The sequence below is a fragment of the Balaenoptera ricei genome, chromosome 5, assembly GCF_028023285.1.
Source record: "Balaenoptera ricei isolate mBalRic1 chromosome 5, mBalRic1.hap2, whole genome shotgun sequence".
Classification (NCBI taxonomy): Eukaryota; Metazoa; Chordata; class Mammalia; order Artiodactyla; family Balaenopteridae; genus Balaenoptera; species Balaenoptera ricei.
Window position 1 is genome coordinate 99489532 of NC_082643.1, and position 16083 is coordinate 99505614.

At 40.4% G+C, this 16083-nt stretch overlaps 1 protein-coding gene across 1 annotated transcript in view; it reads left to right on the forward strand.

The window, feature by feature from the left end:
- TAPT1 (transmembrane anterior posterior transformation 1) overlaps positions 1 to 15822 on the forward strand; it is a 60970-nt gene extending 45148 nt beyond the window's left edge. The window contains exons 9-14 of the mRNA XM_059923301.1: positions 2011 to 2120; positions 3545 to 3604; positions 3991 to 4059; positions 7398 to 7474; positions 10629 to 10789; positions 13617 to 15822. Coding sequence (XP_059779284.1) covers positions 2011 to 2120; positions 3545 to 3604; positions 3991 to 4059; positions 7398 to 7474; positions 10629 to 10789; positions 13617 to 13834 — 695 coding nt within the window. The 3' untranslated portion in view covers positions 13835 to 15822. The remainder of the gene's footprint in view (positions 1 to 2010; positions 2121 to 3544; positions 3605 to 3990; positions 4060 to 7397; positions 7475 to 10628; positions 10790 to 13616) is intronic.
- The last annotated feature ends 261 nt before the right edge of the window (positions 15823 to 16083 follow it).

Sequence of the window (16083 nt, forward strand, 5' to 3'; positions counted from 1 at the left end):
TCTTTTACTCATTCACTGCCTATGAATTAGCATTTTGAATAAAGATAAATTAAAGAAATATAATGTAAAGCAGTAAACTTTGTTACTTACACTCTCTGAATCAAGGCTGGCAAGGAAGTTGTTGAGATTCCATGAATTTTCATCAGTCATTCAGCTAGCAGACATTCACTGAGTATATGTTATGTGCTGGGCACTGGCACAGATAAGAAGGACTAAGATGTGCGTAGGAATCACAAGCTAATAGAGGAAATAGATAGGTAATTAGAACGCAGTCTGGTGGTGCTGAAGTCAGCTTGGTGGGAAATGATCAGATATCTCAAGTAATTTAGAATTTTTTACGTCTGACATTTCTGTATAACCTTGTTCTTAAGCATCGAAGTCATGTTTTGCAGTTTAATACCCCCAATGCCGTGCATGTTTTAGGTATTTAATAACTTGTTAGTTTTCAGGTGTGTGTGAAACATCAGAAACAGATGTAGAATGAGATATATGATCTTGGAAATATATTTCCAGGAGTTATTTTCTTGTAGAAAGCATAAAATCAAATGGTATATCTTAACAGTGGCTTGACATCTCATCTGAATAGATCCAAAGGCTACTTGACCTGTGGTAGCAAAGCCCCTCCTACACACACACACACACACACACACACACACACACACACACACACACACACACACATTCTCTGCATAGCTGGATTCTTGCTTTATAACTAAGTCACCTAACAGGATGTCCATGAGAGGCAGTAACGGGCGAGTGTGGCTGGTCCCAGCAGAGCCCGTGTGGGATCAGCAGTCCCGAAACAGCGGTATTGTTGCGCCCCAGGACAGTAATCCCTAAACCTGCTGACAACTGGATGTTTAAAGTCGTGTTCTCATTTGTACTTGACTTTCAACAAGTTATCTTAGTTTTCTTTGCGAGTATGATGAGAGGAACACTTCTTTGTTGGTAAATTCATCATTCTTTCACTCTTTGTTTTTGTTTTTTTTAGGTTTTTAAAAAAATTTTTTTAAACCAAATACCACTTACAGAAGCTTACCCTAAATTCCCAAGATGATGAACAACATAAAAATAGTACAAGCTTTTCTGTATGCTGGGCCCTTTGCTATGCACTTTACATCATTGTCTCATTTAATTCTCATAATGGTGAAGTGTAGATACTTTTATCTTGTAGATGAGGAAGCTAGAACTTAGGTAATTGCCAGCATCATCTAGCCAGTCAGTGGCAGAGTTTATTGTTGAAAGAGGTTCCCTGATTCCCCAAACCTCAACAGGATGTGAAACTCCCTAAGACTGCCTTGTCTTGTCAGCAGGCAGAACCCCAGCTGTGCTTTCTCCACCCCACCTTCCAGCTGCCCAGGTGCTGGATTGCTACAGGTCCCTGCCAACAATTCTGATCCTTTTCTTGCTCTGTCCCACTCTTATATCCTTCTTCAAGGTCTAAGGAAGTTATCTGTCGGCATTTTTTGGTCAGGTACTTGGTACTGAATTGACATTTTAATAAATACGGTAAAGGTGAGCAAATCTGACAAATTACATCTGTATGACAGTGAAATAAATGATTGATCAGTATCTTTAAGTCTTAGTGATCAAGGAGGGAAAAGAATTTGTTCAGTTGACTTCAGCACATGTTCCTAGTAGTTATTTACCATCACATTAAGGCAGCCAGAGAGTTTTCCAAGGAGCCTGCTTAGTTAGCCATCCCACCAGTCCTCCCGTGCTGGTCCGGGAAGGGAGCCAGGGGCTCTGCTCGCCACTGTGCCCGCTTCAATAGGGGTTGGCACAGAGGAAGCACAGAATAAATACTTGTTGAATGACTTATCCTTTATCTGGATAAAATATGGCTCTTCTGATAATTAATTGAATGCTGGTTCTCTATTATCACTTATTGAAAACATTATAGTTTTGCCCTGTGGAGATTGCAGGTTTCTGTGGTAGCCTGTGATAGGATATTATGGATTTTGTTCATATTAAGAGATTTAATTGTCTCTCTTCTCCCCTACTTTATAGATCATCTCTGGGTGTTGTTTCCAGATGTCTGTATGGTGGTTACATCAGAAATTGCTGTGGATATTGTAAAACATGCCTTTATCACAAAGTTCAATGACATTACTGCAGATGTATGTATTTTAATAAGCAGTTCAGTGTTTGCTGTTGACTTCTGGTTAATATTATAAAGTTGTAGAAGAGCAAGTTTAAGTTTACTGCATTTATGAAGAAAATAGAAAAGTACTACTACTTTAAAGTTAGAATTATAATTTTAAATTTCTAAAAATAATTGTACTACTGAAAGTACATTATTTCAATATTAAACAGTTCTGGTTCCATACATTTGGGTAGAGGTATAGATTGACCAGTAGTTGAGATCAGGGTGTCACTAACTCAAAACCATTATAAACGGTTAATAACCATCATAATCTGTCTACTTAAACAGTTTAAAAATCACATTGTTTCTATTTAAAACATTAGATATCAAAACTTCTCTCTCTGCCTAGATTGTTTAATATTTTATATTTAAAAATTGATTCTTTTTCTGTGATTATGAATAGGTTTCTGAGAAGTCCTAGAAGACAAGAGCCTTATATTTTTCTAGTGAAAGCATTTGCTGGAACTTTGAGAGATTTGTTTTATATTATAACCAGGTATTCTATAGAATTTCCAGAAATAGAAATGGGGCTGTAGGCTTGTAAACAAAACGTAGGCAAGTTTTCTAGTGTGGTCCTCATTCCTACCTCAGGACCAAAATGAATAGTAATTTCACCAGTTATCTAGGTTTGGTTTGGTTGTGCTTTGTCTTACTCTGATGCTTATTGTTTTATTTCAAAAGGCAAAGACTTAAAATGTAATGCAGTTGCAGCTGCTATAATGTGATGATTGGATTATTGGGTTTCTGAATGTTTTAATATACTTGAATAAAATATAATTTTGCACTTTTTTGCAAAACGCTGATAAAGTAATTTTACCCTTTACTCTCTTGGCTTCCTCAAAACAAGAATTCCTTTTCATGGGATCATTTTCTCAGCAACATAAGTCAAAACTAATAGGACTGATTCGAATACTTAGTGCAGTTTTTAGTGGAAATGACAATTTACAAGTGCCTTCATAACTGTGTTCTCGAATTCAGCTTTATATCATGTTTACCATTCATTTTTCTAAGAAGGCATCATTATCATTAGATATACAGTAATAGTATTTTTTAAAGTGTTCATTTAATTTAAATTTTCAGAATTATTTTCTGTGCCTTACACTACTTAAAATAGCCACTCCTCCCCAAATTCTAAACTCTCAGGATCATAATCGTTGAATATTTATCCCTCTTTAAGAGAAACCTTTACAAAGCCTGTGAACTTACCAGTTGGGGGAATTGAGGCTATGTTTTACCCATATTGTAGGAAAACGAATAAGAGGAAAACTACCCAGATGTCACTTAGTTATTAGCATCTTCTTCCTGGCTAGTTATTGAACATCTTATCTACAAGGTAAATCTTTCCACGTTGTATGTTTGCACTATATTACTTAATATTTCATTCTTACTTGTCTTTAGGTCTACAGTGAATATAGAGCCAGCCTTGCTTTTGACCTTGTTAGCAGTCGACAGAAAAATGTGAGTATTATATTAAAGACATAGTCTGAAGTTAACTGAACAGTGGTTTAATTTAGCATGGGATATTAATTAAGGGAAAGCTAGGTAAACTTCCTACTTATCTCTGTTCTCGACACTAAATGTTTACAAAATAATAAAAATAATACTAATATGTAACATTACATAGGGTATGATTTCTGCAGTGTTGTAACAGTTATGCAGCTTTGTATTTTAAACTTCTTATGAACATTTAGATTGCCACATCATTTTACTAAATTACGTTATAGGTGCTAGGTTCTCTTCTTGCTCACAGCCTCACCTGTTTATAACATTTGCTGGTGATGAGTGAATTGTACTTTTTAAATGCTGTTTAATCCCGTAAATCCTTTTCTCCTTTCTCTGTCTAGGCATATACTGATTACAGTGATTCCGTGGCACGGAGGATGGGGTTTATTCCTCTCCCACTCGCTGTTTTAGTAAGTCCATACTTTTCCCTTTTTTATGACGAGATGACTGTCATTACAGAATATTAATAAATGGATTATCAATAAGTTTGTTTTAAAAGGACTTGATATAAAAATTAAAGGTACATGACTTAGAAGGAAATTTTGTTTTATAGTATTTTCCTTTTGGATCTTGAGCCATCCAATAGGTAAATTATATTAAGGCTCTATTTTATGTAATGGCTTTCCTGACAAGGAGAGTATTCATTTTTGCTTATTCATTTGGCAACGATTTTTCTTTTAGAGTGGAAATACCTAGTGGTAGGCATTGATGTGGCCACTGTAACACATATTGGTGGAAGTATAAGTTGATCCAACATTTCTAAAGGGCACTGTGACAGTATTATGCTTTGATGAAGTAATTCCAGTTCTAGGAATTTATCCTAAGAAAATAGTTATAAAAGGCACATGATGATTTATAGGCAAGGTTATGCATTGCAGTGGCATTTATAGTAGTAAAAATTTGGCAACAGATGAAATAGATTAAATAAATATGGTATGCACAAATGAAGAAATATTCTATGTTCATTATAAGCACTACTTCTTAAATTTTTTCCGAAGTTTTTACAAAGAGATTTTCTACTGTTATACACAGGAAATATCATATATATTTTTAAATAATAGCACTGAAATTTACTAGATCAACCAAAAAAATTAGTCAACTTCTGATATTTTAATGAATTGCTCAGAACAGCCTTGCATATAGTTACTATAATATTTAATTAAGGCTGTAATAATGTTAATTAAGAAGATTTGCTGGCTGCACTTATGTATGATTATATTCTTTTTTGGGTTTTTTTTTTTTTTTTTTGGCTGTGTTGGGTCTTTGTTGCTGCACGCGGGCTTTCTCTAGTTGCGGCAAGCGGGGGCTCTACTCTTAGTTGGAGTGCATGGGCTTCTCACTGTGGTGGCTTCACTTGTTGCAGAGCATGGGCTCTAGGTGCGTGGGCTTCGGTAGTTGTGGCACGCAGGTTCAGTAGTTGTGGCTCGTGGGCTGTAGAGCGCAGGCTCAGTAGTTGTGGCGCACAGGCTTAGATGCTCTGCGGCATGTGGGATCTTCCCGGACCAGGGCTCGAACCCGTGTCCCCTGCACTGGCAGGCGGATTCTTAACCACTGCGCCACCAGGGAAGTCCCTATATTCCTTTTTGGCTACCTATTCTCATATCAAAACAAATGCAACCATCTTTTTGTCAAAGGACATCTGAAGTTCTCTTATAATGCAGAGTCCCATAGAAATTAACTAAGAGATGTATAAAGAAGTTGTAGATTATACTAACTGTAGTTTTGACCAGCTTGCCTAACTTTTTTTTAGAGGATGGATGATGAATAGATTTAATGTTATTTAAACTTCAGCAGGACTCTTCTAATAACCACATCCTAAATGTTTTCAGTTGTATCAGGAGCTTGTTTTTATTATATACTAACTAATTTGGCTTTCTTTTGCTTGGGAATAGGAGCTCCTAGAATTTTGGAAAAACAGAAAATTTTTCAAGAGTAAAATTATTTGTTAAAGGTTTAAGAGATTGATGAAATAGAATTTAAAATTTTTCTACACTTGTTTTCTACAACTGGAGAAAGTATACAACAGTGTGAGAATAAACCTAGTTTGCCTGACTTTATTTTTTTTTAAAGGATTGGTTAAGTGGTTGGATTTAAGTGTGTCCCTGCTTTGCCAAATAATAATTATTTATCTAGTAACTTATTTGCCAGAAAACTCGATTCATAATTAGTATGAATTTTTTAAACTAGTAGATTTTTTAGATTTTTCTTCAGTGTTTGTTTTACTCTTTAAATAAGTTTTTATGGTTGTTATACAAAAAGATTTAAATTTAATTAATAATTGATTAGCAGAACACTTCTGGGAAACCTCCTGTAGTTTCAAAGGGGATTATGTAGTTATGCGGGGATCCAGCAGGTTTTCTTTTGCAGCGCTTTTCTCACAGAGTGCCAGAGCGACACCCTAGCTTTGGTAGAAATCTAGGGGCCCTGAAGAATAAGCTGAGGCCTCAGTAACTAAGATAATTCTTTAATTAAGGCCAAGAGTGGCAGTGTTTCCTTGTAAATGTTACTTTTGGTCCTAGAATGAATTCATATCCAAGAAAAGTAAAATAAATCATGTTAAGGTCTCAAGGAAATTGGACTTGGGACACATGTATCTTAAAGTTACCTAATAATGTACTGGGTAAAAATGAAGTCATTTAAGCCTTGAATGTGATCATTCGTTTGCCTTTCATATTAATGAATAAAATTCTAGAACCATGTTACTTTCCGTCACAAATGTTTGTACGACGGGTCATTTCCCCATTAGAGACTGTGACAGAGATGAGGACTTCCATATCTTTCCTCATCGTGAAATTTTATTGAATATATGGCAGTCCATTCTGTCTGTCTTCTCCCAATTGCTCTTTTATTAAAAGCATTTTTTAAATGTCATTTAAAATGTATCTTATGATATTTATTTAGAGACCCTTCCATTTGATGATAACATTACTAGATAAGGTCAGTTATTTTCCCTGATTTTCTATTTTCACATAGCAGTCCCCCTATACCCTAATATGTGGGCTCATTATCAAGCTGAACCTATAATGTGTAAACGTTTTCCAGCGACAGATCCCACCAGATTTATTCAGCAAACTTCCAAGGATAGTGCTGTTACTCCTATGTTTCTGTGAGATAAGTAAGAAAATAGGTGTTTAATCATAACTATCCAAAAGAGGCAGAACGTTTCTGGCCTTTAAGTAATTAATTTTGTAATAGTATTTAGTTTTTTTAAACAGTACAAACCCCCTAAGTTTCCCTTTTCTCTCTCCCCCTGCAAGTCATTGGGGGTTCTTAGAGAGTCAAAGAAAAAAGGACAGAAAAAGCAGGAGCGAGGGAAATGCCCACTAAATGCTTCTAGCTCTGGTAGGGACACATGCAGCAAGATGAATTCATTTGTATCTTCCAGAATAATTTTTATTTTAAAAGTCAGCTGATTTGCATCTCTGTTAATAAGTACAGGTAAACATGTCATTCATGAACTAGGTACAGTGTCTGACTTTAGAGTCAGCAGTTGAACGTGGCATTAGCCACAGACATCCTGGATTTGTCTAAAGAATCCAAATCTACCACAGAAGCTTTCACAAGCAGCCAGATTCTGATATGAATCAACAAAACTAGAACTGCTTTCTTGAGTTTAGACAAAGGCCACAGGTATGTGCCCAAAGTGTTAAAATCTGCATGGAGAAATCTTTATTTAAACATTAACTAATAACTCTGTGTTTGTATGTTTTGTTTATGTGTTTTGTTGTTTTGGTTTTTTTCTGGCTAGCTCATCAGAGTTGTAACAAGCTCAATTAAAGTGCAAGGAATCCTGTCTTATGCCTGTGTCATACTCTTCTATTTTGGGTAAGATTAACCATTCTTGAATATGTTTTTGGTTATACAGTAAAGTATAAATGCAAGATGTGATGGAAGCTAATAGCAGCTAAATCATAACAATATGCCCATCCCAACTGTCTTGGGGGTCTCCCTTGACAGCATATATCTCCAAATGTATTTGTGACTCAGTTAAATTCTAGTTAAATTAAATATGCTGTTTGGTAGTAGCATTAATAGCACTTTAGATTTAATTTTAATCTTTTAGTGAAATCACTTAAAGCCCTTTCTGCCTAGGACTTAAGTTTCACCCATGTTTTATGATAAAATCTGCCATTGTAATCAGATATTGTTCTATGTTTTAAAAAAATCTTTGTTTCTACTATGTTTATCATACTGATTATTTAGCATGCTCTAGGCCTATGTCATATAAACCCAAAGGAGTTGCAGAAATGTATCATTTCTCTGCCTGTGACTGGTTAAACTTTTATCTGCAGATTTGTTGGTCTCATGCGGCTTATATCTTGTTGGGAATGACAAAGGGTAACAAATAAACAACTAAAATACTTTAAGATAGTAATAAGCGGTATGAAGAAAATAATATAAAAAAGGCAATTTTGCCACAGCTAGTTTTTTCACGACGTGAATTTATGATAAAGTAGCCCCGCCTAGCTTTAGGTTTACTTACTTTAGCGGAAAGGGACCCCATCCCTGGTCCCTGTGCTCACGTGCAGTGGCGCATCGGGTGGCGCATCAGGAGCCGTGCTCTGGGCGGCAGTCAGAACTGAGTATCTCGAGAGGAGAAAGTGAGGAGAGGATAAGCGTAGCGGTAGTGACCTCAGCCAGAGAGTCACCCAGAATCTGCCTCTGGGACGAGGTCCGCTTTCCAGAGACATCTGGGTATTTCCGGTTCCACGTTTTGAGTGTTTTCTACACCGCTGTCTGCCTGCTGACTGACTCGGCAGGTGCTCCAGAGGTGTCTGACGCAGGAGCCCAGGAGCGGTCAGTGTTCACCGTCTCCACCAAGTATGTGAGTTACAAATAAGCTTTCCGCACTCTCAGTGCCACCTTCAGGCTACACGGCCAATGTCAGTGATGCCCAAAGCAAGATGTGGTTCTGATCAGATTGTATACCATGTACTGTTTGAATGAACATAGAAATGCTTTACTGTATTAAGGTAACTTTCAGCAGTTACTGCCATTAAAAAACGGGAGATCCTCCTTCCGTGGCACAAATGCTCACACTGCCCTCCGAAGTTCTTAGTATCATTCCTTGTTTACCTCCACCCTGCCAGGCAGAGAGCGTGGGCAAGGATGGCCGGCGGTCCAGCAGACCCCGGGAAGGGCCTGGGCTTCAGCTCTGAGGGAGGGGAACCACTGGAGTCTTGCGAGCACAAGAGGGCTAGATCCATCTGGCTTTTTGCAAGGGCCACTCTGGCTGTTATGCAGAGAATGGACTGGAGTGTAGCAAGGAGAGAAGCACAAGTCAGGCCAGGTCAGGAAGCTGTTCCAGTCGTTCCCAGGAAGGGTGACCACAGCTGGAATTGAATGGTGGCAATGAGTGCTAAGAATCTGTCAGCTAGGGATACACTGAAGCTGGAGATGTACAGGACTTGCTGATGCATTGACTGAATGTGCGGCGAGAGGGAACACGAAGCATCAAGTGTGATCACAGAGTGTGGGGCTCAGGCAGTTAGGGTGATGGGCTGGCCGTCCACTGTGATGGGGAAGCCGGTGAAGACAGATACGTGGGGCTGGTTCGCCTTGGATTTTTTGGAGGGTTGGGGCTGGAATCGAGAGTCCTGTTTGGGTTTTGTAAGCTTGAGATCCTACTAGACATGCCCTAGTGGTGTCAAGGAAGCAGTGGAAGGGCTGAGTAAGGAGGGCGGGGGAAGTCGGGGCTGGCGGTAAACCTGGAAGAGTGGCGCACGCACGCGGAAGGTCCTTGCAGCCTTGGGTCCATGTGAGGCCCTCGGTGCTCCGGAGTGGGGAGTGGGGAGGCCGGGGAGAGTGAAGGAAGCCTGTTTGCTTCTTGTTTGACCTCCTTCCACGCCCCTCCTCGGACTTCCCCTCACTAATGGCGTAGTTCCGTGTCACTGCCAGGATTGGATTTCATATCAGGCCTAAGGAATAGCCACCCACGTCTTCACTCACTGTAGAACTGGCCGTGAGGTCCTTGGTGTTGTGCCATTTAAGGGCCCCTATTTGTGTGACGATACCAGTGTGAAGAGTTTTTTTCAGAATTTTTGCCAGATTTGTTTCAGATGCCTAAAAAGGTTATGTACCTTTTGGCCTAGAAATCTCACTTCTGTAATTATGTATTTTGGAATTTATCTTAAGGAAACACAGATTTAACGTAAGTTTTCCTAACCAGAAACTTTTTAATAGAAGCAAAATATTAGAAATAGCCTAAGTAACCAGAAATTAAGGGCTTTGAGGGGCTTTGTTATATGATAACCAATATAGTGCAGCATTGTGAGACCATTAAGATAACGTCATTGAGGAACACCAGCGGTTCTGGAGAATATTCATGATGTATTGTCATGTCAACAACAACGATGGTAATAAAATGACAAAAGTTGTTGGCATTTCTATGTGCTCAGCACTGTTCTGAGCACCTTACTGAAATCACCTCCTTTATGGATTAACCTGTTAAGAGATTCACTCAGAGCCACACAGGTCCTGAGCCGTGGAGTCAGGATTCGAACTCAAGCACTTGGCCCCTGGAGTCTCTGCACTCGCTCTGAACTCCAATCCCCTACTGCCTTCTGAAGAGACCCCATTTCTGGACAGTGAGAAGTATGAATAGACGTACATTCAGAGCAAAAATGACTGAAGGATAATATGCCACATGTCACAGTGATTTGTACTGAAGTGTGGCATTATAAGTTCTTGTTGTTGTTTTTCATCTGCATTTGCTAAATGTATTTGTTTTGTAATAAAAGAATAAATGTCAAACAATTTAGAACCAGGTGAGACTTCTAAGTATAATTTCTTCTTATAATGAGAACTAAGGAGTTTTTCAAAAATGGTCCCCCGTGGTAAAGAAGCCTCCAGAAACTCGGGTTTTGCATAAGGAACTGGGCCCTGCGGCGCCCGGGTGATCCTCTCTCCCCCTGCCCTCTGCCTGCCCAGTGACTGAGAGGGACTCCAGCAGTGGTTGGTTGTTTCTTTCCGGTTTTAGGTTGATATCTCTGAAAGTACTGAACAGCATTGTCCTGTTGGGAAAATCATGCCAGTACGTGAAGGAAGCCAAAATGGAAGAAAAGTTGTTTAACCCTCCCCCAACCAGCGCTCCCAGCAAACCATCCAGTAAATCACAAAATAAATGTAAACCCTCTCAAGGTAGGTTTGGTTCTTTTTATCACTTTTATGAATCATTCTATAATGAATTAATTGTCTGAACTCTACTTAATAAAAAGATCACTGTTCAGTCGACGTTTAGCAATGCTTTCAAGATTGGATTTCACTTTGCTTAGCTGTCAATTTTTAATGTTTATGCTGTGGATCTCATCACAGGTGCCCCTAACGCAGTGCTCCGAGCTTTTTCACTCCTTCGTTGGTTGTTCGGTAGATGATTATTGGGCACCTGTTACCTGACAGGTCCAGGGATGCAGCAGGGGGGCAGGCAGAGCTGGATCATCGGGGAGAGAGAGGGGGTGGGTGTGCACTACAGCAGGTGGCTGTCAGTGCTGTGGAGAAAACTAAAGCAGACTCAGGAGAGGGACCGTGACGGGGGTTGGGGGCACTCCCCAGCCGTGAGCAGCCGGCATCCGGGCAGAGACCAAGCCTTCCAGAGAGGAGCCTCCCAGGCACAGGCCATGCGTCCGGAGGCCCCAGGCAGGAACGTGCTTGGCGTGTCAGGGGACAGCCTCTCCCCCGGGATCGGGAGGGACTGGAAGGGGGTCCAAGAGGCTGCCCAGGGCTCCGGGTCACCCAGGGCCCTGTGGGCTCTCGTGAGGATCTCAGCTTTTCCTGTGTGAAGGGGTTGTTGCAGGGCTTGGAGCGGAGGAGTGACACGATCCAGCAGACATTTTAAAAGGACTGTTTTCAGTCTTTGTGGAAATTAACCTCAAGAAGGGTGAGCCCAGAGCTTCCCTGGTGGCACAGTGGTTGAGAATCTGCCTGCCAATGCAGGGGACACGGGTTCGGGCCCTGGTCTGGGAAGATCCCACGTGCCACGGAGCAACTAAGCCCACGCGCCACAACTACTGAGCCTGTGCTCTAGGGCCCGTGCTCCGCAACAAGAGAGGCCACTGCAGTGAGAAGCCCACTCACCGCAAGGAAGAGTAGCCCTCACTCCGCAACTAGAGAAAGCCCCCGCACAGCAACAAAGACCCAACTCAGCCAAAAATAAAATAAATTTATTAAAAAAAACAAAAAAAGAAGGGTGAGCCCAGAGGTGGAGGCCACTGGGGAGCATGCGAGCGGGCAAGCTGACCAGATTCTGGTGGATTAGGAGGAGCCCAGGGCTTGCCAGTGAGGTTGTACCATGGGAGAGGAGTTGAGGATGAGTCCAGGGTTTCTGGCCTGGAAGATTTGGAGGAAGAACCGGGGCAATGTGTGTGACAGGTAGTATATGAGATGCTGGAGATACAAAGGTAAATAAATCATGCTTTAGGGCCTCACAGACTGACAGGGGAGACAACAAAAGTGGATAATCCAAATTGGTGAGTGAGGTTATAGACAGGGGCGTGGAGGGGACAGGAGAGGGGCCCTTCCTGGAGGTGGTGACGCCTGAACTAAATCCTGAAGGGTGAGAAGAAATAGGCCCAGGTGAAGATCGGGGCATGTCAGGAAAGGGACCAGCATGGGCTGAATCGTGGAGGCCTGAAAAAGAAGAGAACTAGTGGGTCAGTATTCCAAGCGTCGAGTTTGTTCTGGAAGGAATAAGAGATGAGACTAGAGCTGGGCCAGAGGCCAGTCTGAAGAGAGAGCCATGCTCGTCATGTATGCTTTATTTTAAAGTATAACAGAAACTTGTGATTAACTTGAAAATAATTTTTAATTTTAAAGAACATATAAGTACCATTGGTAGTATGGGACTGCATTTGTTTCAGCTACCTGGATAGTTCATAATGGGTCCATGTGTGTTCTGTTAGGCTAGGCTCCTTCAACACATTAAGAAACTAATAACCATCGGTCTTGCTTTCAAGAAGCCTCCAGTTGAAGAGGGGATAAAACCTGTAGCACTCACTGCAGTTCAAGGTCACTGGATCCAGAGCCGTGTAATAAGAAGTGCCTTTTGGGCAAGTGCCTTTGTGTCTGGTTAAGATGTTTTGGAGGTCAGGAGACCACTGGCCAGAGACCATTCAGGAAGATATTGCCAGTCGGGCAGCTCAGGCCCAATTTGCATATGAAAAGAGCGGCTGGCTGTCAAGACAGCACGGAGTCCATCATGTTCTAAAAGAAGCAAAGGACAGCAGGAGGGAGGGACGACCAAGAGAGATGAATGTATTCATTGTCTCAACCGTGGCAGTGGTTTCAACAGGTGTATATATGAGTCAGCACTCATCAGATTATCCATTTTAAATATGTACCATCTGTGGTATGTCATCCTTACCTTGACGAAGCTGCTCTTACAAGGACTGAATGTATGATTCAGAGATTGGTGGGTCCAGGCCCCCAGACCACTGCTCCTCAGGCCAGGCTCAGGATCCCCATGGCCCAAAATAAACATTAGAGGTTTTGTCCATTGATTTGTTTTTATTTCTGATTTGGACTTCCTGGACATGAAATGCTGACTATGTCTAATGTGACTACACATAAGAGGTGGAATGGATTAGAGTCTACTTAGCCCTGATGTCCTAGGTTTAGAAATCAATGTTAATTTTTCAGCTCTGGCAACAATCTTATTATTGGTTTTATAGGAGGAGGGTTGTTACATAGGAGTTCTGATCTTTCCAAAATCAGGTAACAGTGTTATTTGTGTGACATGATCCACGTAATGGCTTTTATATAAAATTTTGGACGAGGAAACAGAAATAGTGTAGCCTCTGAGTTTCATTATAAACTCTGGGGCTTATACAACTTGCTATTTGGCTGTTATTCGCTTTATCCAAAAGCATGGATAATCCACACTTTTTTTCAGTACCACTATATTGGTAAGCTTGTGGTTATTATAAGCTGGGGGGAAACCCTTTTCTCATTAAATGAATCTGTTTTTCCACAGAAGAAAACCTGTCTGCTTCGGTCACCAGCCAGCCTCTTCATCAAAAGGAAAATGTCATACCACTACTTGTGACAAGCAATTCTGATCAGTTTCTGACAACTCCAGATGGTGACGAGAAGGACATAACGCAAGAAAACTCTGAATTAAAACACAGATCCTCAAAGAAAGATTTGTTAGAGATAGACAGGTTCACAATTTGTGGAAACCGAATTGACTGATTTCTGTAGCTGCGTGTGCCAAAGATGCAGAGTCCCGGGACAGCAGATGCTGTGCTACCAGGACAGACAGATGCTGAAAATGGCACTTAAATATTTATTTAAGAACTTAAATTATTAATGGAAAGCAAATCTTAGTGTCCTTCTTCCAGTGATGTGCTCTGGCTGAAGGTCAGGTCACGTGAGTCAGCCAACAGTGACCTCCAGCCTTGACTCCTTGGAAAACTTGACGGATTAGGAAAAGTTCCTCCTGCTTGGCAAAGCGGCAGAGTCTCTCTGGGCCCGACAGGAGCAGCACAGACATCACTTTGCTTTGTCAATCTGTGCTTCCAGAAGAGCGGATTTTGACGTGCGTCCTCTTCAGTATAAGGATATACCTGGAAAACTGAGAAGCTCTTAGCACGATGCTCCCTTTCCAGCCTCACTCTGTTTCCACAGTTTTCAAACGTCACTTCATCTGCCAAACCATTAAAAATAATAATAGTAATTAAACTTAAGTCAAGATAAGTGTTCTTACCACCAGAATAATCTTTGAAGATGTACCTGAATTAATCAGAATAAAAAGCTACCTTAAATAAGACATGATGAATAGTAGCATTTTATAGAGGAAAAAAAGACCCTAAGCCAGTTTATTTAAAAAATATTAATTAATGAAGGTTATGCATCACTGAGAAAATGTTTCATAATTTTTCAGTTTACTCTACAGCAAAACGTGAGCTGTGTATTGTTTCATTGCAGTGGATAAAATAGTAATTCCCTTACAGAAAGGCACTTTTTATACTGAGAAAGCGGAGCAGTGTTAACTTTAATGTATAGTTAACTGGTTTCACTTTAAAACTAATTAATTGCTTCCTAAACTGTTACAGTTGAAAGGATTTGGTGTTGAACAGGCTGAAGAACTGTCAACATACAAAATTCAAAGGTGTCGACTTCAAGTGGGTTTTCCAAGCAACAGTTTTGAAGTCCATCCTCTAGCGGATGGGGCAGCATCTTGCTCCGGCTTCTGGAGTGCGTGGGTGGGTCTGTCTGTGTGCCTGCGCCTGGGCGGGCCTGTGTTGTGCGGGGAGGTGTGGCCGTCACGTGCGCCTGCGCCGGGCTGGGCAGGCTGCGTGGGGGAAGGGAATGGGGTGTTCGGGGCGTTCAGGTGTCTGCCTGGGTGTGGACAGGTGTTTGTGCGGGAATGTTGGGAACAGCAGCCAAAAGGTGCTTTTTGGTTTTGTTTGACATCGGTATTCCTTTTCTGCTTAATTACCAGTTTGTGGCCCACGTCCTAGGACAGGTTATTTTCCACCACATTTTACCTTGAGGAACCTTTCTGCACTTTTATAAAAATTTTACAGGGTCTAATTTCAGAATGTCCAGGTGTTAACCGTTAACTGTTAACTTCCTTTGATGTTTTCATTTTAAAGTTCAGCTCTTGTGCTGATATTTCCAGCATGTGATGTGCAGAGGGTAAATTTTAGCTGATTTGTCTGTTTCCTGGGTGAAATGTGAAAAAGCATGCTTTAATGCTTTGGCTTGTTCCTCTGAAAAACAAAAGTGGATTTTAATGTTTTGCATTAAAGCTAAAGAAATCGAAATTAATGTTCACATAGGGTAAAAAAGAAAATTGTACAGAAACGCTTTTGTGAAACCAGGAATTATTTTAACTTAAAAATGAAAGACTTTATTTAAATTGTTTTGTGTATGTTTCAATGAAGGCCCGTTTTAGGATTGTTATTCTTTTTTCCATCTTCTCTTCACCAACGTAAGGAACAGTGTCCACGAGGAATGGGAATAGTTTGGGGATAACTTTGCCAAACATAGCCCTGATCAGAGCAAAAATATGATTTGGGTATATCTTTCAGTTCAGCTTGAATTACTCTGTTACTGTGCTGTCATTTTTGGAAGATCTTTTTTTGGCAGAATATATTGGGAGTTTGGAATGATGTTCATTTCTTCTGTTAAAATGGCATTCAGTACTAATTTTATAAGTGCATCTTGTGTGAAACTCAATAAATTCAATTTTATAATCTTTTTTAAAAAGGTCACTGAATTTATTTTAATAATATTTACTACTATATTCAGTGGAGTGAATTTCCCACTCTATAATAAGAATTTCCTTCCAGTTCACAAGTGACAGGACTGTCTAATTTGAATTATTCTTTTGGTTTTAATGGGAGAAAAATGTTTGATTTTTGTCTTTGGAGAAAAAAAATAGGCTGGGTCTTGATCATAGACCATTTAATATCTCTCAGCAAATTAAGGTACTC